Source organism: Perca fluviatilis, chromosome 6 (assembly GCF_010015445.1).
Source record: "Perca fluviatilis chromosome 6, GENO_Pfluv_1.0, whole genome shotgun sequence".
Classification (NCBI taxonomy): Eukaryota; Metazoa; Chordata; class Actinopteri; order Perciformes; family Percidae; genus Perca; species Perca fluviatilis.
Genome location: NC_053117.1, coordinates 1,711,427 through 1,736,100, shown reverse-complemented (window position 1 = coordinate 1,736,100; position 24,674 = coordinate 1,711,427). Strand labels below are relative to the sequence as shown.

At 40.3% G+C, this 24,674-nt stretch overlaps 2 protein-coding genes across 4 annotated transcripts in view; both read right to left on the bottom strand.

The window, feature by feature from the left end:
- Nucleotides 1-485: 485 nt before the first annotated feature.
- Nucleotides 486-14,296, bottom strand: ulk1a (unc-51 like autophagy activating kinase 1a). The gene is made up of 27 exons (XM_039803420.1): nucleotides 13,817-14,296; nucleotides 13,628-13,720; nucleotides 13,499-13,540; nucleotides 12,112-12,144; nucleotides 11,956-11,992; nucleotides 10,432-10,605; nucleotides 10,133-10,206; nucleotides 9,942-10,043; nucleotides 8,724-8,782; nucleotides 7,248-7,330; nucleotides 7,108-7,158; nucleotides 6,907-6,995; nucleotides 6,533-6,689; nucleotides 6,361-6,421; nucleotides 6,097-6,183; nucleotides 5,726-5,848; nucleotides 5,494-5,618; nucleotides 5,074-5,174; nucleotides 4,702-4,826; nucleotides 4,348-4,469; nucleotides 3,869-3,988; nucleotides 2,314-2,468; nucleotides 1,995-2,170; nucleotides 1,767-1,885; nucleotides 1,359-1,516; nucleotides 975-1,110; nucleotides 486-833 (listed from the first exon to the last, which is right to left on the bottom strand). The coding sequence occupies exons 1-27, from the start codon at nucleotides 13,904-13,906 to the stop codon at nucleotides 790-792; spliced, it is 2,736 nt and encodes a 911-aa protein (XP_039659354.1). The 5' UTR covers nucleotides 13,907-14,296; the 3' UTR covers nucleotides 486-789.
- Nucleotides 14,297-15,207: 911 nt separating this feature from the next.
- The window catches only part of adgrd1 (adhesion G protein-coupled receptor D1), a 40,813-nt gene continuing 31,346 nt past the window's right edge, over nucleotides 15,208-24,674 (bottom strand). For all 3 annotated transcript variants that reach the window (XM_039803416.1, XM_039803417.1, XM_039803419.1), the window contains 11 exons: nucleotides 24,099-24,222; nucleotides 21,346-21,449; nucleotides 21,098-21,209; nucleotides 19,614-19,767; nucleotides 18,369-18,435; nucleotides 17,754-17,820; nucleotides 17,485-17,576; nucleotides 17,261-17,387; nucleotides 17,125-17,166; nucleotides 16,797-16,889; nucleotides 15,208-16,701 (listed from right to left, as the gene is read on the bottom strand). In XM_039803416.1, coding sequence (XP_039659350.1) covers nucleotides 16,606-16,701; nucleotides 16,797-16,889; nucleotides 17,125-17,166; nucleotides 17,261-17,387; nucleotides 17,485-17,576; nucleotides 17,754-17,820; nucleotides 18,369-18,435; nucleotides 19,614-19,767; nucleotides 21,098-21,209; nucleotides 21,346-21,449; nucleotides 24,099-24,222 — 1,078 coding nt within the window. In that variant the 3' untranslated portion in view covers nucleotides 15,208-16,605. The remainder of the gene's footprint in view (nucleotides 16,702-16,796; nucleotides 16,890-17,124; nucleotides 17,167-17,260; nucleotides 17,388-17,484; nucleotides 17,577-17,753; nucleotides 17,821-18,368; nucleotides 18,436-19,613; nucleotides 19,768-21,097; nucleotides 21,210-21,345; nucleotides 21,450-24,098; nucleotides 24,223-24,674) is intronic.

Below are 24,674 nucleotides of genomic sequence, written 5' to 3'. Positions count from 1 at the left end.
ACACAAACACAAACAAACAGCAGATAAACATTAGCAATGTGGCATGCAGTTAATAACACTAATTATCTCATGACTGAGTACATCACCACCTGACGGAGAGCATTGTTGGATCAGTTGTTGTTTAACTAAAATCCCATTCAAATGTCAAAACATACTTATTGCAGTGCAGTCTATGATGTAAGTCGATATGACTTATATTGTATAAGGTCAAACATACTTTCATTAACTTTACATCCACTACTCTGCTGTGATGAAAAATGTAAAAAACTAAACAAAACAAAACAGGCACATTTACTATTAATGCTACACATTTGGTCATCTCATTCAAAATATCCAGACTTTTATAGTACACATAACACCAACGCTTTAAATACAGAGTATAAGAACAACTAAATAATCATTGTTTCAAGTACAACATTTTTAAAATCAATTATTATTTAATCTGATTATTCTATGTGCAAAACACAAAACAACGCATCATTATATACAGTCTGTAACAAAAAACAAAACAAATACTTAGAACAATTTACCTGATCCAAGTATTCAAACAATCATGGCATTTAAACATCTTCAAGAACTTGTCTAAAACAGGACTTCCAGACTTTTCTTTTCTGTGCATTTATGTAAAGATTCCAGACTGGCGTTTGGGATAAGAGCAAATGCTCCAGTGGTCATTTTCCTTAAGACAGATCAAAGTGCTAGTGTGTATTGACAGTCTAGGATGCTCCATCTACACTGAGGGCAGATGGATGAGGCAAGATAATGCATTTGTAGAGCTCATTGCTACGTTTAACTCTGCAGAGCAGAAAGGCGTCGCTCAATACACTGCTTACCTGAGAACAGAAACAAATTAAGATTAGAATAAAATCTCGTCAAGACCTAGGCAAGATTACATGAGGAATTCATATGTGGTCTGATTCTAGCATATTAAACTACTATCTTGTGGTTTGTGTGTCAACAGTGCTGCCACATACATTTATCGATGCTGTCAATGTCCTTCTGCTCTGTGATGATCCGGGACAGACCCTCCATCAGCAAAAGGGCTTTGTGGTAGCGCTGGATTGATGCTGTGCCATAGTGGAACATCTCATCTAGAGCAGCACACTGTACCTGAATGCAGTAAGAACACACACACACACACACACACACACACACACACACACACACACACACACACACACACACACACACACACACACACACACACACACACACACACACACACACACACACACACACACACACACACACACACACACACACTCTAAGGGCTAAGATAAAGATGCATACTGGATATATGCTGGACAGAACCTGATTTTAAGTGAATATCAACATCCCCTGCTGTGAGGTGAGCTCACCATGTGCACCGTGTGGCTGTAGATGAGCTTCTCTGCTGTAAGTCCATTGAAGCGGTCCATAAGCTTCTGTTTGTCAAGCAAGAAGGTCTGCAGGCGATGGTTGAGGGTGCGACAGTACGTCACACAGCTCTTGTACAATTCATTCAGCTTCCTGAGCACTGCAAAAAGGAAATACAGTATGCAAATACATTTCATTATTCAGATAAACTGACCCTTGTCATCACGCTTTAACATGGAATGCCAATTCTCACTCAGTTAGACCACCTACATGGATCACTGCTCTCTTTTTAGACTACAACACCCAAAAGCTCTTGTTCTTCCTGAAGGACTACAAACATTTAACAGGCACCTTTCAAGTGTACAAAAGCAGAGTGCTTAGTACTCAGAACCAGAGGTCACTGGTCTCACCTTGTTTGACTGTAGCAGAGGGGAGAAGTCGGCCTTGTTTGATAGTCTCTTTAGCATTGTGCAGTGCTGATGACAGAAACTCTTCAGCTTTCATGTACAACACTAACTGCTCTGCATAGCTGGAATATGCACATAAGAAACAGCAGTCATTCCCAAGCAGATTTGTGAAGGAAGGGAGCTATTGCATATGAACATATATACATACAGAAAATGTACGAAACCTCTCACCTCCATTCTTTACTCAGGAGGCTGATCTGATCCGTCACCAAGCTCTGCTCTAGAAAAGAAACATCAGGACTGCCGATGGCATCCAGCGCCGAGTCCTTGGAAGAAGCCAATTCCATGACACAGAGGACAAAAGCCAAAGTGAATCGCAGGTCACTCAGAGCATCTGTGTGAGCCGGCTGTGAAAGGAACACATACTGTGACTACCGAAACTGTTAATGTGAAATCTAAATTTGCATCTTCAAATGTACATTAATACTGTAACTTCAAAACAACCTGGAGGGTTCACCTCACAGTATCGTCTCATAGTATTCGTCTGTACCTCCATCAGTGTATCTTCTGGGAGCTCTGGAGGGTGAAAGACCAGACTGCTGTGTGGAGTCGCGTCCATGGCTTCAGTCTCACTGTTTCTACGGCTTCCTTCCCGGAGAAGGCGACTGTTCAGTAGCCAGGCTGAGTTAATGTAGCTGGGGGAGCCTGCATTTCAGACAACAACAAATACAGCTGAACCCTGAACAGCGGAAATACGTGTAATGAAGAGCGCATGGGAGTAACTGATGACACGTTTTAGGATTACAATAACAAGGTGGCTCTTTTTTATGTGTTGTTTTATTATTATTTTGATTTCAAAGCTTGAATGTAAACAATCACAGTGTGTTCTTTTACCTGCCCAATGTTAAAAAAAATTTGGGGTCATTTTAGGCCCTCATTTATTTGCAGAGGAGCAAACCTCTACATATGGGCTACCCAAGTGACCATTTACCTCAAATTTTACCTGGTTAAAGTGATGGTTCGGAGTAATTTCACCCTAGGGTCCTTTGCACCATGACCTCGAGCCAAACACCCCCCCAGAAGCTTTTTTCACCTGGGTCTAACATTGGGAGAGTTAGCGTAGCGTAGCGTTATCAGCTGAATAGCTTAGCGCAGAGGCTAATGGATCCGAAGTGTCTCTTAACATTACCCCACTAATAATGCCCGAAATGATACCAAAGGTCTACACTAGTATATATAGGTTATGCACTCATAAAACGATGGATTGTAAAGTTTGTAAGTACACCAGAAGTTTATGTAAATAACACTTGCCTGCTGGCTTCTGCTCTCTGCTGCTGCTGCTGTTACTACCGGCGTAAGAGTGCTTAGGGACATCTACAAATTACAACAACCGAAAGAGATGCAACAAAAATATTTATTAATTTAATGATTAAATAAGGTAATGTCTCCAAACTTACCTCAATTATTACTTGTCTCCTGCTAGTTATACTACAGCACTTATTTTAAAAAATAAGTTAAATTAAAAAAATATTTTGTTGCATCTCTTTTGGGTTGTATTATTGCTAGATGTCTAAGCACTCGTCTTAACAGCAACAACAACAGCAGAGAGCAGAAGCCAGCAGGCAAGTGTTATTTACGCAAACTTAGCTGTTACAATCAACATCGTTTATGAGTGCAAACATATACTAGATGTATACTGGTATCGACCGGTTATTCGAATGAGGTAATTATAAGACCAATCCGTATAGCCTGCTTCAGCGGCTACGCTACTCGCTAACTCTCTAATGTCCCTAACTCGACCGGTGAAAAGCTCTGGTGTGTTCTTCGAGTCATAGGTGCAAACCAAGGTGCAATCACTTAACAAGGGGCTCTCAGTGCTCGTGTTTTGCTTTAGATTATGTTAATTTGAAAACTGAATTTACTTAATTTGCACAAGTGGTGGAAATTAACTCTAAACCGAAGAAAGCAGTTAATAATACAAAAAATACAGCCTCATTGGATCACTCAAAAATGTACTTAATTAAGGGACTTCTCACAAACCTTCTACAACACAAGCTAAAATACTGCACTTGACAGTAAGTCAATATTCACGTTAGAACATCTACCTGAGAACATCCTTGTGGTATCAGGAGGAGTGTCTCCTCTGGACAGAGAACCCATAGTGAAAATCGTAGGAGGTGGGCTGTCGGCGTATTGAAAGCCTCTATGACAACCAGTAGGTGGAGCTGTAGGAGAAAATAAGAGTTTAGGTCAAATGGCTAAGATGTCCATGGGAAGTGTGCAGCTGAACTGCAGCCAAGTAAATGACATGGTTATGGTCATAGCAGTAGATGCTTCAAAATATGCACTTTGTAACTTCTACATGTTGCGAACACAACACTTCACCTTGCCTGCTAATGATGTGTGTGTTTATTTCACAATAGGTATTGATTTCACTATTACATTATACATAAAGCATTCCCTTTGCATGACTTTAAAGGGCAATTCAAAAATGTGGCTACTAAAACAACAGCTACAAAGTCTTAAATACTGGTGAACAAAGACAGTATCAGTAGAAAATTGGTCCTATTTGTTCCAATGCTACCTGCTATATCCATGCTTTTCTCACAGTTGAGGCTCTCGTCGCTTCCCTCTTCAAAAAGGTGAGCTCCAAAGGCCGCCTTCAGTAGCATGTCAGACAGCTTGCCTGCACTCTCTGATCTGGACCTTTAATACAGCCACAGACACCATCGAGAGCATTAAATAATTCATCAGACAGCGTACAGTATCTTTTATACCGTGTGACATCTCTAGGTGCCAGATGGCACATTTTTATATGAATCAAGTCTTAAGTAGATGTGGATTAGTGAAATACACACATACAAATTCACATTTCATATGATTTTGCAGATTATATTGTTATATTCATAATAATATATTAATAATAAACTGGTCAGACCTTTTAAAAGGCCCACTGCTATTGGCTGATTTCCTGCTGAGTTGGGTCTGGGAAGCAGGACATGGGTCAAGGGATTGCAGGTCTAGGACTGTCCTGATTTGGTTTGGCATTCTTGAATGAACCCCCTGTTTAGGAAATTACAGTTTTGAAAACATAATTTAAATACTAGCATGTATACTGTACAATTAGGCGATCAATTTGATTGTGCTGTGTGAGCTACTTGTAGATAAAGCCTTTGCTCTCATAGAAAGTGTAATGAAATAGTCACTTTTGCTGTTTGTGAAACAAAATTGCACCAGCTAATATGTTGTGTGCGTTGTGAAAGAAATGCACATGATGGTGTGTATTAATTTAGATGTTTTAGATGCTGACCTTGGGACTGGAGGTGTCCTGCATGTCAGGAGAGCCAGCGAGCAGTCCAGTTCTTGTGCTGAGCGGGAGAATCTGCTCTGAGGTCTTTGGGGTCATTCCCACTAGAGTGCAGAGTATTATAAAAGATTAAACCATTAAACCGTGAGTCAGGCAGAGGGGAATATGGGTACAGAGAAAATGAAATGGCAACATCCCCACATAAAAACTCCGGGAATGTACTGTACGTGACGTGTTTCAGATGGTGTAATTTTTGTTAACACCCAAATGGCTCTGGTGGCCAACAACAAGTGACATTGCACTGACAAATTTCCACGGAGTGTGTTAAGCTGTAGGATTGTGACCTAAAGCGTTGCTGTAGAAGAGCTCTGCTTAACAAACACTCCCTAAATAGGTGAAACAAAAGCTGATTGAGGTGACTACCTAGTGGGGAGGACTGTAGTGGTCGGGCTCCTCCAACCCCTGGGGAGTTGAGGACAAATCCTGGACTTGGAGCTCTACAGCCTCCACATTGTGGGGAGCTGCTGCTAGCACAGCAGAGTGTGACCCTGGATGACATGAGATATAGTTAGAAAAAGACAGAAGAGAATGGGTAATAACAAGACACTGAGGTGAGGTGGGGGCAGAGATAAGACAGCCAAGCGGCTGCACATGCCTGGTGGAGCCATGCATGCCGACAGGTTGCAGGTTCTGTTCAATACGCTGGTAGTTTTGGATTTGAGTTGGGACAGGAATGGGCACCGAGGGGCTGCATTTACGAACAATTTCAACAGGCTTGCTGCATGGATGAAAGAGAAGGCAAAGGAATTAGACACAATAGGAATGCCATTTTTTATAAATCAATTCAAAAAACAGTGGAATTCACAAAAAGTAAAAGCACATGTTCTCAACCCATACTTTCTCATATTGGACATAAAATGAATACAGATACTGTTAGGTTTAAACTCACACTCAACTTACTCATCTATCTCAGAACACTTTCATCTTTTACCAACCAAAATCTGAACCTGCCTGGCATTCTCTTACCTAACAGGCTTGGAGGGAGAGTGTAGCAGCGGCGAGGGTGGAGTCTTTCCTGCATTTCTGGGACCTCTCTCAGCCAGTAGTGAGCTCCTTAAAAATGATATTTGTTAGCTCTGTCTGCACATTGAAAAATATTTTATAACATTACTTTTGCAAAATATTTATAAACAAATCTGTTTTTGTACATATCAAAAAAAGCATCATATTCAATCATATTCTCAGAAATGATGGCACTGATTAACTTACAAGATATTGTGCACTACTCACCCACTGTATATCAGGCAACTCTCAATGGGTGACCCAACTTCCAATTCACATGTGCACTCACCTACAAAGCAATGAAATAGAAATAGTCAGACTCCTTTTGCTGATGTGAAGAAAAACCTGCACAATAAAAAAGAATTACAGATATCTATAGAGTGAGGTTTACATGTCTTACTTAGAAACTGGGCAGGCACCATGACATAGTCCTCTGTGTAAGATGAGGTGTTCCTAAGGTCTTGATTGGCTATATCTTTCAGCAGGAAGCCGGGGGCGTCCTGTGTAGGGGAATACTGCGCTTTGGGCGGAAGTCGGTGCATTTCTCCATCGGAATGCTAAGAGAGTGTAAAATAAAGAACTGTTTAAATAATAATAATAACTATGATATATTACAAGAAAACTAATACACTATGAGCTTACTGTTTTTATTTAAAAAGACATCATTTTTTTGTGTATTTATTTTTATTGTTTTCATAACAAAGAAGTAAGACACTTTCCATCATTGACCAAGTGATTTTGTTTTATAAAACTACTAAAGAGAGGTGAACACACTTGAGGAGAGGCCAGATGGGATGTGGAGGAGCTGCTAGAGGAGCTGACCGAGCCTGAACTGGGGTAGGGGAGCACAGTAGCTGGAGAGCCTGTCAAGAAAACATACATAACACAAACATAAATGTGCTTGCATTTAGACCCTGGCTACAGCACCTTTATTTATTCTAAGCTGTACAGCAACAAATAAGATACAGTCCTTACATTTCTTTGTGGATGAGCTCGTCTCCAAGAAAGGATGGTGAAAAAACTCATCTGCAAATGCAAATACTTATATGTAAGAGAGGCTTTTTTAAAATGAAATTATGAAAAGCAGTTCTGAATGTTAAAAGGCAGTGGCTTACCAAAGCCGATCCGTTCTTTGTGGTTTCTCTGCAGCAGCCCCAACAGCAGGTGTCGTAGGTTGCTAGAAGTCTCCTTTGGGATGCTGGGAAAAGAGGAGAAAACCATTAAGTGGGTTATTTTCTCATATTTATTTATTATTATATTCATATTTTTGAAATTGCTGTTCCAGTGTGTTCACTGGTTTTTGCATGATATATGTGGTCCTAAAATACATAATATTTAGGTCACTTTTGTTTCATAAGCTCAGAGAAAGTGCTTGAATTTTTCATCTAATTTGCGGCTTCATTGCAAAACCTCTCAGGCTATCATGACACAGACAGTGTGTGTGTGTGTGTGTGTGTGTGTGTGTGTGTGTGTGTGTGTGTGTGTGTGTGTGTGTGTGTGTGTGTGTGTTCTTGTTTAACAATTCGTGGAGTCCAAAAAACGGGAGTCCAGTATACTTGTGGGGTCCCGACAGCTTTATGGGGCCAAAATGCTGGACCCCACAAGTTTAAAGGGCTGTTTGAGGGTTAAGACTTGGTTTTAGGATTAGGGATAGAATTAGGTTATGGTTAGGGTGAGGGTAAGGGTTAAGGTTAGACATTTAGTTGTGATGGTTAAGGTTAAGGTAAGGGGCTAGGGAATGCATTATGTCAATGATGGGTCCCCACAAAAATAGTGCCACAAACCTGTGTGTGTGTGTGTGTGTGTGTGTGTGTGTGTGTGTGTGTGTGTGTGTGTGTGTGTGTGTGTGTACGTCTGTGTGAAGCTATGTTAAGTCATGTGGAAAATGTTGTGCTGTGCAGGTCACTAGCTGGCAGCTTGAAGCACGTTATATATAGAATGACAAGAAAACAACAAACATGCCTCCTTACACTGAGTCTTATCAATTGACTTTATCACTGCAAAAGACAAGCATGGCTACAAAACAAACACAGGTTGGCCAAGTACATCATGAAAACAGTGGGAGAACAATTCATAAATCCCTTTCAACCCTTTCTAGGTTCAAGTTCTGAGCCTGAGGGTTTCAGTGTTTCAGTGTTTTTTTTTCAAAATTACTTTAAATAGCCAGGAGAACTAATTGTAAGGGCATTTTTCAAATTATATCAAGTGAGATAAATAGAGTTTCACGTTGCGCATGGGCAGCACCTCATGTAGAGACATACCTGTATATCATAGGCAGGACACTCGATTTAGCATCATACATTTGTTAGATTTTTTAAATATCAACTCGGTGCGTGTGGCTGATACAGAAAGTTCTCAATGATCAGCTGTCATACGGACTATTTTAAGTGGTGGTTTGGGCTTTATTGAGTGCTAATTGCCCATATGTGTGTACATGTGCCTGCGTGTGCTCTTGCTCTTGTCCGTGTGCACTCCAAACAGCATTCACATTCTCCCGGTAACACACTGTTTACACCCTCCTCCTATCATCTTCCTGTGCGTATTGTGTGTGTACAGTATAGAAGTGTGTTGGCGTGGGGTCATCCACTAACCTGGGTAGGAGGGTCCTGTTGCTTTCATAAAACAAACGGAGCTCTTGCGGGGTGCTGGCCTACACACACACACACACACACACACACACACACACACACACACACACACACACACACACACACACACACACACACACACACACACACACACACACACACACACACACACACACACACACACACACACACACACACGTTACACTTGAAAATGACTGCTCACATGCACACACACATAAACATATGCAAATGAATGCACCTGCATCCTTACAAATATGCATTTGAATAAATGATAGTGGAAGCTATTTATTTGACTACATCATTACAAATAAAATAAAAAATAATTGTTATGCCAAAAAGCATATAATCCAAATATAAATAATGTGTGGGTGTTTGATGATCCCATCAAGGGCAAAGTGGAATGCTTGGAGATGCCAGCTAAGCCAGCTAAGTAAACATCAGCAGTAGCGGCAGCAGCAGCTAACCTCACACTGACCCTTGGATTTATCTAAACTAACAGACCTGCCCGACAGAAATAGCAGTCAATCTTCCCCCTCATTCTCAGGGAAAATGCATTCAAGGAAACTAAACATAAATAACCTCAATAGGTACAAAAGGTAAAACAATGAAACAGAATGTGTCTTCTTCTTCTTCTTCAACTGATCATATATGGGGACAGAAATGGACTTCAGACAAAGAAGGGACCAAAAACGAGACAAAACATTAGCACGTGTCTTTACATATTTCACAACTGAGCTTGCATTCGGCAAATAACAGTTCAACAGTGTCATCTGAGCAGCCACGTAAACAGGAGAAAGTACTACCCAGGGCTGTGAAGCAATATTTGCTTTGGGTTGGGAGAAATGGCCAACAGCCATTTCCTCCATGTCCCCCCCCCCCCAATCTGTAAACAAGGTGCTTTCCTAACAAGTAGTCAAGCTGTTCCAGCATTTTCCAACTACTAACACTGGAGATCAGGGAGAGTGCCACCTAGCAGGCAGGTGGTTTTTAATGTTGCAATGTGGATCCTGTTTCTCTGTGTTGTAAAAGGGATACATCGCGTTCAGTTTTAGTGTTGACAATAACGAGTCTGGCCTTTCTAGGACGGGAGCATTTCTTGGCAAATTGCTAAATTCATTTACCTAAACACCTAAAAAGAGTGATGTTACAGTTTTTGTATCTGCGTGTGTGTGTGTGCTCGCGCTTTTAAGTGCCACTTACGTAAAATGGCGCCTTTCCAGTCAGACACTGGTAGACAATAGTACCTATGCTCCACAGATCAGCCTTGGCATCGTAGTTCTGGGACATGATGACCTCAGGAGCCTGTGTCCAGACAAACACAGCTTACAGCTTAGGGACACGGTGACAGTACAGCTTGTTGGCGCATAAAAGTAAGAGACCTTAATACTCACCATGTACATAGGAGAGCCACACAGCGTGGCCGCCATAGTGTTTGTCTGGAGATGACGTGCGAACCCAAAGTCAGCTGGAGGGTGAGAGAAATAAGGTGAGGGTCATACACGCGCATGTGTGTGTGTGTGTGTGTGTGTGTGTATATGTGGGTGTGCAGGGGTCTATAGAACACAACAGGACATCACACAAATGGGCCGTTTCAGGGACACTCCCACCATCGCACAACCCTGCGGCCAATCGCCGGATCGCTTTTTTTGGTCGGAAGGCAGCATAATACTCTGCAAAGTGAAGTCATTACCTATCTTAAGGCATGTATTGATGGGGCTGGACCTGCGCCCCTCTGGGTGGCAGAGCAAGATGTTCTGGGGTTTGAGGTCTCTGTGGAGGATGCCTTTGCTCTGCAGGATCTTCATGGCCTGACCGATCTGCTGCAGGAATACTCGGATGGTGTCCTCACTTAACGTGCCCTTAGCTGAGGGTCAGAGGGATGAAATACATAAGATGATCTTGGAGGAAGTTAGCATGGCAGTAATCTGAAGGTTTATCATATTGCATGGTATGTAGATACACACTGTCGGCATTTAATCCCAGCATTCGCGCACCGCTCAAGTGCCATAAGCACAAATGTTTACTGCCGGTATAGCATCTCAAATGTGAATATTTTCGTTTTTTTCTAGTATTCTATGTATTGAACTACATATTTTGGGATTTTGGACTGTTCAGTCAGACAATACAAACAATTTGAGGACGTCACTTTTGGTTTTGGGAAATTGTTGATGGAAATGACAAATGAAAAATAATCAAGAAATGAATTATAATGAAAATAATTGGTAGTTGCAGTCCTTGATCTTACTTAAAATTTCTCACCAGAAACTCCAACATAATATAAGGTGAAGATGCTCTACTCTTACCGCATCCGTGTCACTACTGTCACACTTCGTGGAAGAGAATTTTGTTTACGATGGGGGCTTCATTTGGATATTAACGTCAAGGCCCCCCCACAGCCCCTTCCCAGTATATTCAGTATTTCTAGCTGCAGTGTTTTTCCATCGGAGCACAGGGGATAAGTGAGTGGCAGATGGGTGAGGTCATGTGGGTGCTCTGCGAACCTTGCCAAGAGAAACTGAGTGTTGTGCTGCAAATAGCTGGATATGTCTCCTTGGCAGGGACACTGAATGAACAAGTCTACAAAATAGGAGACGCTGGCAAGGTGAAAGAATTAGACCAATGATCCATATTAGTATTTGAATAGACACCAGCGAGGTAAATTCAGCCTGAGAAAAATCAACCCCATGCCCTAAGCTGCGTCATTATATTTTGGAGCAGGTTTTGAAACTTGAGGCAGGGGACATTTTCAGTGTATAGCCTATTGCATTCTGAGAATTCAAAATTCACAAAAAGAAAAAGCTGGGAATTATTTTGGCTTTTTTTAAAAAACTTTTAGGGGGACACTTTAGGGGTAGTTTAATTAATTAGTTTAATTTGATCTGTGTTAAGCACTTGGGAGTATTAGTAATCATTTACCCACTGACCTGTTTTCTAAACCTGAATTCTATGGTTGTTCTGCTCTGCCTCCTCAAAATCCTATTATTTCACTGAAAAAGCATAGCCAAGCCTCTTAAAACCCCAAACTGACCTGCCAGTGCAACAGTAAGCTGCTCCAAACATGTTTACAGATAACAAACTGTAAATGTGATCCTCTAATTCAACACCGAGGAGTGTGAACGTCCTCTTTTTTTGCTTTGACCACAGGTCAAACAGAAAACTTTACAGTAGTGAGACCTGAGCTATATTAAGCGCTGCAGGATGTAGGCAAACTTACAGTGAAGGTACTCTGCCAGGTCGCCTCCATTGCAGTACTGAAACGTTGAGACAGACAAGTCTTAATAGAAGCTTTGATAATGCTGCCTTGTTAGTGAATGTGATTTTTCATTTTCATTTCCACGGACCAGGCATTCAAATTTCTAACACGACTCACCTCCATGACGAGATACACACATCCTCCCATTTCCTGTTGATCAAACCAGATAAATGCTTATTATTATTATTTTCAAAAAGTACAGTAACTGGAATAAACTTATGTTTAGAATCGGATTGAAAGTGTGAAAAACACAAATCACATTTATTTAATGTAGAGGAAGATGGGGAATTATTAATCTATCAATAGCAGCTGTACCCATGTTGCGCAACAAGTGACACCAATTCTTAGACCGAGTTGACTCCTTTTTGGCCTGTAATCAGCTGCGCTTCTAGAAATTCTGGGCCCAGTGCCAACAGTTAACTCAGGGCCTGAAACTGTACCCCATCATGGCCCCTGTCCAGCCCCCCTGAATCTTTTAGGACCCATCCCGAATTAGGCGCTCTGATTCAACAAGTCACAGAGTTTTGAGGTGACATGGGCTGGGGCAAAAAGGGGAGAAGTTTAGGGTGTCAGTCCCATGTGATTGAAGTAATGAGTGGGGGAGCAAATTGCCTCTTTTCTTTGTCTTTTATATCAAGTTATAGCTAGTAGAGTCTGTGTATTAAAGAAACCTAAGAAGTGTTTACCACGTGTACTTTTGTATTAATAACACCCTGTCTATTACCATGCAGTAAGTATCACTTTACCAGATAATAGAGGGAGCAGGTTGTGCCGATGCCAGGTAAATAAACACATTGCGGTCTACAAAAGCCTACTGCAGCCTGACTTCAAACGTATCATCTAAAGTCGTTAGTCTTGCACGCTGGTGCCTGTCTGCTGTGAGACTCTACTCAAGACTGTGTTTTATAAGCCATTGTTTAACCGGCTGCACCCTGCCATCTGTCAGGAATAGTGAGAGATCAGCTCGCCCTAGTCTGGTGTGTGCCAGGTGTCAGTAAGGTGAGAGGAGGATAGCGCACACACTGAGGAAAACTAAGCAAATGGTTAATTGCATGTGCTGTGTGTGTGTGTGTGTGTGTGTGTGTGTGTGTGTGTGGGTGTGTCCTCCTTAAAAGTTTAAGGATATTCATTTAGTCTATGGCACACAGTGAAACAATATCAATATCATGCTAATAAATCGGTCATCCACCCAGTTTTCAGTCTTTTAGAATAATGCGTTTGAAGAAAGAAAACTTCCATTTAATATAAACTACAGATCCAGTTCAGGTCACTGAGGTCACTAGTAGAACCATGAAAAACTACAACGTCCCACAGCCAGGTCTGTATCACGTGGACTGGTGACGCTCAATGTTGCGGCAACATGTCAACATTTGCAACATGTGCAACATGTGGCAGCAAAGTCTCCCAGTACTGCACCTGCGTATTGCTGTGCGGTTACTTAGCATTATGTCTGTGATGATGTGTGACAGGTGAGAGGGGAAAAGAGAAGACAAACCATCTTTACCTGATAGTCAAGTAGTCTGACAATGTTTTCATGTTTGAGTTCCTAGAGGAGGTGGATATAGGAGTTAAAAAAGGTACATAGAGAGACTGACACAGGATGTGTGGCAACATAAAAAGTCAACTTTAGTACCTTCAATATTTTGATTTCTTTACCAAGCAGAGACTGAGATTTGGCCAAGTTTTTCTTGTTAATACATTTCACAGCAACTACCCAGTCACGTTTCTTGAAAAGTAAAATAAAAGCAAGATATAAATACACCAGACTTACATTTATTATGAGACAAAGACAAGACAAATTTGTCTCAGATGTAAAACTTACCTCTTTATGTCTGCCTTTGAACACAACTGCAAAGGCACCGTGACCAATCAGGTCTTTCCTGTTGAACTCAAACTTCCCAACAGACTCCATGGATATGGATAATTAAAAAATAAATGCGTTCAAGTATCAAGAGGTTGACTCTCCAACTGAAAAAGACGTACAGTCCCACGACACTTCCCTCGTGCCGGTAAATCCCATGTCATTGATGGAAAAAACTGTCTTCACACGTGACAAGCTTCATACTCGAAGAAAATATCGATGACAACATTAAGAAGTTTCTGTCAACACAAAAAAAGTAAAAAAAACAACTGTGTCACAAACTATTAGCAACCCGCTGTGCCTTTTAACGATTCGAATTAGTCCCTGTTACTTTTCTAGAACCGGTAGAAGTTAAAAGCTCACGTTAGTGTTATAAACGCTGTTTGTTTTTAGACACTGAGCTCAGATATTATTGTCTTACTCACCTTTCTACCCATGCGCTGCCAGAGTTATTCATATCTCACGGCGAGCATGCGCAAACAGACAGGCAGAGCTCTGATGCTGACGCCTTCATGGACAACTCGTAAACTCGTAATTCAATGACTTAATTTGGCTCGGATTTAGGTTTAAACGCTCAAGAAGCAGCCCTTTTACAAATGTAGCTACTGTCATGGTTGCTGGTGTTTTTCTTTTAGGTGTAAAGCAGCACAACTATTTTTTTATGCGCTGGTGTATGCTATAGTAAATAATCTATATAAGATCCCTTCCTAATGTGCTTCTAATGTAAGAGATGGGAAACAAAATGTGGAAGTGGAAAGTTAGTCTTTTTACTACATGTCCTTTGTGTTTCTCCAGACTTTCTTGAGGTTCAGTGGAGGGATAGTAACACAAAGAGAGAATTTTGTTCTAAGACTATAACTTCGGAAGATACCCACTTGATTTGTCTAATTTGTACTGCTGAAGCCTCATATTATCTTCAGATAAACTTTGGAATGTAGTCCACATGAACAGGATGAATGATTACAGCAAGCAACTTGTTTCAATGTACATATACCTAACTGTTTGACGACAGACATGAGAAATTGTGAACCTTTCCTTTAACACTTCTCTCATCTAGTTGTTTGCATAATGCAGGATGGCTCCATATCAGTCACACTGACAGCATCTTTCAGGTTTGGGTATTCTTCAAAGCCATCCTTAGCAAAAACTGATTAATAATCATGTAAATCACAGTTACAAACACACACACACACACACACACACACACACACAATCTATCTTATTCCTTCTGTTGCTTTATTTTCAAAGTATTGTATTCTGTGTATTTGTGTATCCACCAAACAGTGAAGTGTTAAATAATACAAATGTGAACGTGATGTTTAAAATCATGTAATAAAGACAGAAAAATGACGCTGATTTGTTGTCATAAACGATTTTATAATAAAGATAACTGGAAGCACAAACCATAGTACCATAAGACAACAATCATTAAAGGCCATACAAGCATATTGAAATATCTAACTTTAGATTTGACATGAAAAGTGAGCGCAGAGTGACTAACAGTAAAGGAAACCTAATGTTGGTACAGTGTAAGATCAATGACATTATAAATGATGTCATCTCCCTCTATTCTCACAGTATTTTAAGAAATAAAAGCAATAACCTTGTAAAGTCCCTCTGCTGTAGAACATATTTCATTGTACAAAAAAAATTTAAGAAAATTGGAAATAAATTTGCAACAGAAATAGCTAAAGACAACATAAACTTCACAGAATTGTGTCCAAAACACAGCCAGTATTCACGATTCCTCAAAAAGCATAACAAACTGCAGCTTACTAAGACGTGAGGTACTGCAAATATACCAGTTCATTTTGAAAGGGAAAACATACAAATAGACATACAATTTAACATGAGAACATACTGATTGTTGAGCTGTGACACTTTGCAGAAGACATGATAGAGAACTCAGAATCACAAAATAAATAAATACATTATATCAGATTTACATAGGGTCCAATTCACTGCTGCTTCAGCCATTGTTATCATGCAGTTGTTGTGTCCCCAACGTTGGATTAAAGCTGTATAAATCAGGTGAATCTTGGAGAAGATAATTCAGGAAAAAATAAGCTCATTTATAGTCCTTTGTGGTGGTGCGGTCACGGTAGGCTTGTATCATGTGGACGCGCCGACAGTTTTGTTGTCATTACTTAGAATTCCTCATGGGGGCGGCAGAAACTACACACTATAGCTTTAAGGCATAAATCAAACACTATATCTAAGGAAAATATACAGCTTTCCTTGGTATTTCTTTCTAACCAGCTGCTGGCGGTGGCTTCATATTGACTAAACAGACATGAAAGTGGTGTCAGTCTTTTCATCTAACTTTCAGCAAGAAAGCAAATAAGCATCAGTTAAATAAACTCTCACTAATTACTAAATCAACTGCAATATACAGATGTCAGATGGAATCTAGGAGCTCCACCACACAGAGCATTGATGCTAGACCCTGAACTACACTCCTGGATGTCAAGACTCACACTGACGTCCTCAGAAATCTCTGCTCTCGTTTTTGGGAACACAATATGTTTTTATGAGATAATAATAAGGCACAGTCCTTAGAGTCTGTTTGTCTTTAAAAGGTGAAGCTATTATTCAGCTACACAACACCTCCATTGGTACAGTATCACTTTCACTTGAGCAGATGAGTGTCTGATTCATTACATAACATAGTGGGAGAATACTCTGGCCAGTGTTTGTCATTCTACACTAGTGAGCTTCAGACTGCTCTCCTGTCACGGACAGAAATGGTTCTACACGGCGGAGAGGTCGATACGATTAGCCGAGTTGCTGCTTTTGTCCCATGTGTTCATCTTGGTGGGAGTCACACCCTCCTTGTTTCCATTCATCTAGAGGATGGGAAGTAAAATGTTAGACTCAGGCAGTTAAGAGTTGAGCAGCTCATTATTGTTTGAGCAAATCTTTTAACACCAGCAGCACTCACAATGTCAGAGTTGAACGGCTTCACATTGATGTTTCGGATGGAACTGCTGGTAAGAGACCACACCTTGGTTTTGTGTTTGAAAGCAGCTCTGACCTACAGAAAGATGCACAGCCATACCAGACAATGGTGACAAATGTCAGGCCGAATACCTCTTATCACTCTAAATCAGAAATTGGGGCAGCAGCAGAGAACATCGTCCCTTCCCTTCCCTTCCCTGCTAATTGAATAGATAACATTAATTGATGCTTTAGCATGTGTACAATTTTCTCCCACAAGACGTGACAAATCAAAACATTAAAACACACATCTAATGTGTTTAGCACCATACCTCAGAGTTGAGAAGACAGTGAAACAAGAAGACAAAGAACCCCTAAAGAAAAAGGAAAAAAATTCAACTTTAGCATCACTTTCACAAATGGCTGCAAACATTTTGGAAAAGAAAAAGTCCCGTAGTGAGAACTTACTTGTAACGAGTTGAATACAGCAAAAATATACAGGAATGGCAAAGAGTGTGTGTTGACAGCGAGAACGCCAAAGATCCAGGAAATGCCGAGTATAGGCAGGAGCACAGCCACCGCCTTCACAGTCAGCCTAGAAACAAAGCAAGAGACAACCATGTTTAAATGATAAGCTTTTAATAAGAGAACAATAAGCACTGTCGTCTGATCGTGAAAACAAATAAACTCACTTGACTGCGTTGGCGTCTCCATGAACCTTGTAGCTCTCTCCGCTGATTCGAGATATGATCCTGGTCACGGATATCAGAATGCCAATGTTCACCTGGAAATCAGAAAAGATGTGAAATACATTTAACACGGGCACAGGAGATATTATTTGGTTTCTTTCCTCCTCGAATAGAACATACGTCTACAATAAATATATAGATTCAATTGTAGATCAAATTATGCAGCAAATTGGGAACTGTAAAAAATGACAAATGCTAATTTGTTGTCTCACCACAATGACAAAAAGAGCCGGTGCCACAAATGCCCAGATGGCTCCATTCGTCAGTGACAGCCAACAGCTGAGAAAGCAAGGACAGGGGGCAAGGGTAAAAAAGAACAAAATGCTATAATGCTGCGATGTAAATCTGGAATGACATGTGTAGTTACTGTTGAACGAAAAGCTTTTGAATGACATTAAACACATTGGATAGTTCCAATTTCTTCCACACGTGATGTCATTCTTATGCAATACCACCGAGCTTTGAGGGAATAACATGAATTTCATATAAATCACAGGATTTCATTTTTTCAAAGTGCAGGTCATACTAGAACTGGGCGATATTGAATTTTTTTTTTTTTAAATACAATATATTTTAGTTTTGATAAATAATCACCAATAATGTGGATACAATGACTAAGTTGGTAAAAGCAAAGACTTAAACAGCTAGAAAGTCTGGTAAGTTCAGAAAATGACATCACTTTACTGTGACGCAGCCTTTATAACCAGGAAATGACAACACTTATTAGTGTCATGTCACGATATCCAAAATGTAAGACGATATCTAGCTTCATATATTGATGTCAATATAATATCAATATATATTGCCCAGCCCTAGGTCATACTTACTTGTCAACCTCGCCATAACTGTTCAGAGCTGATGTCATGGATACCACGCATATTACCAATGGAGAGCCTGATGAGAGAACAAGAAACACACGTTACACATTCACTAAAGATGTCACACAGTACCCATGACTGGATTCACATGCTATGGGGCCCTGGGGGCAGAAATGTGATGAATATTTAGGATTCACCTCAAAACCACCTAATAGACCTAAAAGACTTTCACCAAGACAGTACAGTACATTATGACACATCGAGGCCGAAAAGTGATTACAACATAATTCCCGCGGTATTTTAACTCAGTGTCATCGGGAAGTATGCCTCAGTTCATTTTAGCAAACAGCCTTGTGGCCCTTTTAAACCTTGTGACACTCATTATATTGTCCAACAAGGTAAACTCCAGCCATTGTAGCACCTGTCTTTGCAAACAGGTAAACCCAGTGGTGGATTAATTTCTCTGCTGTGCAAATAATTGCTAATTTCCCTAAAAAAAATATATATATATATATATATATATATATATATATATATATATATATATATATACTGCTATACTACAAGGAAACCTTTACTTTGAAGGAGGAATTGAAAGAAAAAGTAGTCAACAGCCTTCAACACAGCTGATAGCAGCCGCAATTAATTAGAAATCGAGTATTTACTTTTTATGTATAACAGCTATACTTCTAACTGTCAGACAAGTCTCCAGCATATATAATTCATAGCTGGCCACACAAAATGAAAAATCACTCTGGACTGAAGAAAGGAAGTAATAAAAAAGGGATCATTTTTCCACTAATGGGTTCAGCATGTGAAGGAGAGACTCTGCATTCCCCAGCAGCCACAGACAGTATACGAATGTCCCAGATTCCTTTTATCTGTCCATCAAACTCCAGTTCACTCAGATCAGAGGAGGCAATTGTTATGCTGGAATGCAACTCCAAGCAGATTTATTCAACAGGGTCAGAGTCGCTTACTTTTCGTAAGGGACGTTTGACCAGTGAGGTCACTTGAAAAAAAAATGTCCAAATCATATTTATAGTAATGGCCTGGCATTAGGTAGAGGCAGGAACAATGAGTGAAATTAGGGACAATACATTAGGATGACAGTGCATTCTTGAACACAAACAAGAAAATGACACACAAGGAACAAGACAGGTATCTTTGTTATATTCTGAAGCCAATATGGCAGATATATCACCTGTGTTTTCCATCTAATAGTAGTAATTAAAGAGTGCCGAGCAGACCTACCCCAGCCAATGCCATAGTAGTAGAAGTGCTTGCTGCCCTCAGAGCCAAACACCTTGACCACCATACTGTAGAGGTGGAGGCCCTCCACCAGCATCCAGGCGAAGGCGCTCAGAAAGAAGAAGTGAAGCAGGACAGCCATGACTTTGCAAGGCAGCTGGGACAGGGGACAAGGCCTTTTACCATCAAAACATTCACTCCATTATTTTGTATGTATGCATTATTATTTTTAAAAGGCATTGATTTTAATTTTAGATGTATTACCTTTCATTTTAGATTTTAATCATTTAGTGGTTCTTTAACTTAACCACATTTTACACTTTACACTGTATTTCACTTAGTGTTACACAATCTCTCGTTGTTATTCTAATGAATATTATTAGAATAAATGACAAGGCACTAATCCCACCATCCTCACCACAATAATCATCATTCATTTTAACACTCATCATCATCATCATCCTCATCATCATCATCACATTTGTTTATTTATTGTCTTCAACAAACTGACAGGAAGGCTGGCACCGTTATTGGCTGCAAACAGGAGACATTTGAAGCTGTGATGGAGTGGAGGTTACTGAACAAGCTGTTATCCATCACGGATAACCCCGACTGCCCTCCCCCCCCCCACACACACACTGGTCGAAAGCAGAGCACTTTCTCTAAGAGGCTCCGACAGCTTCGATGTCGCACCGACCACTACTGAAAGTCATTCCTAGCACAGGCAATACAACTTTTTGACACTTCATCACTGATACGATTCATATACATCACAATTCTGCACAACTTGCACAAACATAGGTTTTACTTACATCTTTATAAATACTATTTAAAGGTTCAGCAGGTAAACCTTATAAAACTAACTTTCTGTCATATTTGCTAAAACTGACCCTATGTTCCAGTAGAACTCCTGAAGCAGGTCATTTAAAACAAAAAATCTGGCTCCTCTGGCACCACCTACAGCCTGTAGTAGGATTTGCAAAAATCCACAGCTCCCTGTTCAGATGCACCAATCAGGGCCAGGGGGGGTGTCTAACTGCGTGTCAATCACTGCTCATGCACACGCATTCATTCTCCCTTGTGGGGGGAGGGGCTTTGGAGAATGTTTTGGGACTGAGAAGTTGTCGATGTTCAAATCTTTTAGAGTCCTGGATCTTCGCAATCCTACCTACAGCACCTTAAAGTAGTTGTAGATTTTTGTTCCCAACTTGTATATGTATGTATGTAAATTCTCCACTATATTTTATCTTCATTTTTTGAACATTTGTTCTTGTATTCTACCCTATTTATTATTTCATGTATATTCTGTATGTGCGCTGTGTGTCTGATATTTTGCTGCTGTAGCACCGTAATTTCCCATTTTGGGATCAATAGAAATCTATCTATCTATCTATCTATCTATCTATCTATCTATCTATCTATCTATCTATCTATCATTATTAACATTATAATCATCATCAACAACATTATGTGTACTGTGGATGTACCGTGCCCGGGTCGAAGCGAGCGCTGATGAGCAGTAAGATCTCAGCCACCAGGATGGCGAAGGACAGGTTGGCATGGATGTGGTAGCGTTGGTTACGAATGGTACTCACTGACCTGCAGAGCAGCAGCAGCACATCATCACATTAACTTGTTCTAGTACTTTGGTCATTTTGTTAATACAACTTATATAAAAAGGTAAATGTTTTAAATACAGATGTGCAGTAAAGGTTGTTAAAGTGACGATACTCACGACAGAACTGCAAAAGTGACCAGAGTGATGGCAAGACAGAAGATGGAGATTGAGCAGCCGACATAACCGATGGTTGATAGTGCCACCCTGTGGCCAGTAGTGAGCTGTGTACAGAGACACATCACCATCAACAACGGACAAGACAACATGTAAAAACATTATTATTTTGCCGACATGGTGGGTCGGTACATTGTGTCAAGGATGCTAGAAAAGCTAGTTAAGCCTGTTTTATATAGCCTGTATCATTAGCCAGGAAATTATAAGGCTCTGTCCTTGTGTACTTTATGATGATCAACACAATACTGACTCTCATTAGTATTTCTCAGGCAGACTACTCTCCAAGACCGGGCACACTGTCATAAAGCTTTAGCAAAACTGTTTAAATCCTCTTGTGTAAAGAATAAAACAAAGATGGAATCCAAACGTTTATAGTTGAAAAAAAAGTATTCACACAATTATGTTTTTTTTTTATTTTACATGATGCTATGACAGTTTTTGATGTATGTTTTTTTTACCGTAAATGTGCAGTCAATTACTTTTTTTGTTATGATTTTGGGAAACGCAAACTTATATTGTCCAAGAAGCTTAAGAGTGATGGACAGTGTGGCCGGGTTGGCTCAGTGGTAGAGCAGGCACACGTATACTTAGAGGTTTATGCCTTGACGCAGAGGTCCAGGGTTTGAGTCTGACCTGATCCGACGATTTCCTGCATGTCTTCCCCATCTCTCCCCTTCTCACTTAGCTGTCCTATCAATTAAAGGCGGAAAAGCCCAAAAAATAATCTTAAAAAAAAAAAAGAGTGACAGACTGTGTTTCTTCATATGCACATATCCATGGCGTACGGCCTCATCCATTGATGTTGTTTTGGAGTTCAGGCTATTTTGAGAGGTCGGGTTTGATTCTCCATTAACTGTCTTCACATGTGCCTTGTCATTACGAGGGCAGAGGAGTCTCAGCCTTCCAGAAAAAGGGATATGTGGGATGTTCCCTCGCAGCTGAGGGATGAGGCAACCCACTAATTAGAGACTGGCTAAGGGAAAGTATAGCATCAAATAGACTTCTGCTCCTTAAATACAACGTTGGCCCACTCAGCTGCAATAAGAAGTCCTATTTTCTATTTAAAGAAGCCATAGTGGATGCTGACCATACTCTCATGGCACACATTCTTGGATAACAAAGAGTTAGACTGTGGTGACAATGCACACACGTTTGGCATTCCAAATTGCTCCACATGCAGATAATGTAAAAAAATCTCAAATACTGTTCTGGTGTGTGTGTGCGAGTATGAGTGCTGGGTTTTTGTTTGTTTTTGTCGGTGGGCTATAGGGACCTGTTAGACAGGTGTGATGAAGGTCCAGTATATGGGTTTAAAGCTCCTTTAGTTATCACTTATCTGTACAATACATTGTTTATGTGACTGTCACTAACTTGAAAAAAACAAACAATAAAGAAATTGGGATTTTTGTTTTCTTCTCTAAAATACTGTGCAGGACTGTGTTCAGAGAAGAGAATGAGAATCACCCCAGATGTTTTAAGAGGACAGTTTTTGGAGAATGGTTCAAAGGGACAGTTCTCTTGAGAGAGTGTAGTCCTTGAGAAACGGACCACTGACCTGTGCAACAACCCAAAAATACCACACTTAATCATGGTTGTCCGAAGTACTTAGAACCATAAAACCACCAGCGAAACTGACATTGTGACTGTGTAGGTCTGCTTACAACTGCCCTACAGGGAGGAACGATAAACTGTCCAAAAGACTGAAGTGGGGGCTTCGGGTTGGTGGTTTACTGTGTGGTTAACCGGTGCTTCCTCTCCAATTATGTTCCTACAAATGTACTTATTTGTGACAAAGACACAGAGGAAGCCACCCACTTTTGAATATGGCTGGGGTAGAGCAATACACTTTCCTCTAAATAGTAGTGGGAAGTTTACTGTTACCTACCAACAGATTCATACGTCATAGCAGGAAAAGCACAGGTGTTACTAATAACAATAACAATGGCTCCATTCTATTCAAGTGTAAGCCGTGACAGTTTTAACAATGAGCTGGTGTGCAAAATACCAGGTCCATGGATGTATTGTAAGAACTGGACACGGGAGTTGGTGATCTACCGCTGCCTCTATCGGTTAGTTAGTTTGTGCTATTGTGTGATTTTGGTGTTTTAAAGGGTTAGTTTGGATTGACAAATGCTCCACTATGTTCACCGGCTACTTGCTAACTTTGCCTGTCTGCTGTCAGTTCATCAAAGCTTTTTTTTTTCACTGACAACCGCTGCCTGATGTGATGCATTGTTAACCCTCTGAGGTCTAAGGGCATTTTTACATATCTTCTTAAACTGACCTTTTTTTAAGGTATTCCCATACAACTAATCCCCATGTTTCATATCAAATTGTTAGGACAAACTAAGCTTTCCAGATAGTGACGCCCAATGTTTTTCTAGAGCAATGTGTAAATGGATAATTTGGCCCTAAAGCTGAAACATTGATGTTTGCTTTTTGAAATTCCTCAAATCTATTTTGAAAACAAACCTTAACTTATGGTGTGTTGTGCTTGAAATGAATTTACCAAAGTCTTAGGTTATATGTGATTAAAATAGTGAATAAATGTCTGAAATGAAAGTTTGTAATGTCGCTTTTTGAGTGGGAGTTTTGCCAAATATCGTTTGGGCGCGCCGGTGCCGTCTTTCCTTCTGAGAAGGTTAATATGCAAGAAAATAAATGGAGCTGCTTTAAAAAGTAGCTAAATATCCTACCTTTAAGGGAACCACTTGCATAAGTATGGCAAAGTTGGTAAGGTGGTTGCACAAACACACAGAGTATGTCATGTTTCCATCTGAGCGTACACAACCTTCGTTGGACCATACTCCCTCTTTTGAACTGAAAAGGATGACAATTAGGTATTATTTACAGATACAATATACTCAGAGGTTTTTATAGGGACACTGCTGGTAATGAGCACTCAACATGATCTATTAAGGGAAGCACACAATTTTTTGCCAAATTTACCAGGGCCAAATTTACCAGGGCAATCTGACAGGGCAATCCAATAATTCACATTTTTCTTGAGCTTCAGGGCAAAGGGGAGTAAGGAGAGGAAGCCTTTGAAATCAAACATAAACACACTCCCTTTTTAAAATGATTTATGCTTTCTTAATAGTGTTTTGGCTCCATTTTTCAGATCAACATTTTTTTTCAACAGAGGGCTGTTGCTCAAGATACAACAAACTGAAACAGGAACACATGTAACCCATGATGCTGTTTTTCATTTGAATAGGGAAAAGGGAAGTACACCTATTCCAAATCATTGGTAATTTCTTAGAATTTAAAGC

Excerpts from the sequence above, each read along its gene's own strand:
- ulk1a (XM_039803420.1), bottom strand. The coding sequence starts at position 13,906 with ATGGAGTCTGTTGGGAAGTTTGAGTTCAACAGGAAAGACCTGATTGGT. Across the intron at positions 10,207-10,431 it reads CAATACATGCCTTAAGATAG|CTGACTTTGGGTTCGCACGT; the intron begins GTAATGACTTCA and ends CTCACCCTCCAG. Across the intron at positions 3,989-4,347 it reads GAAAAGCATGGATATAGCAG|CTCCACCTACTGGTTGTCAT; the intron begins GTAGCATTGGAA and ends TTTCTCCTACAG.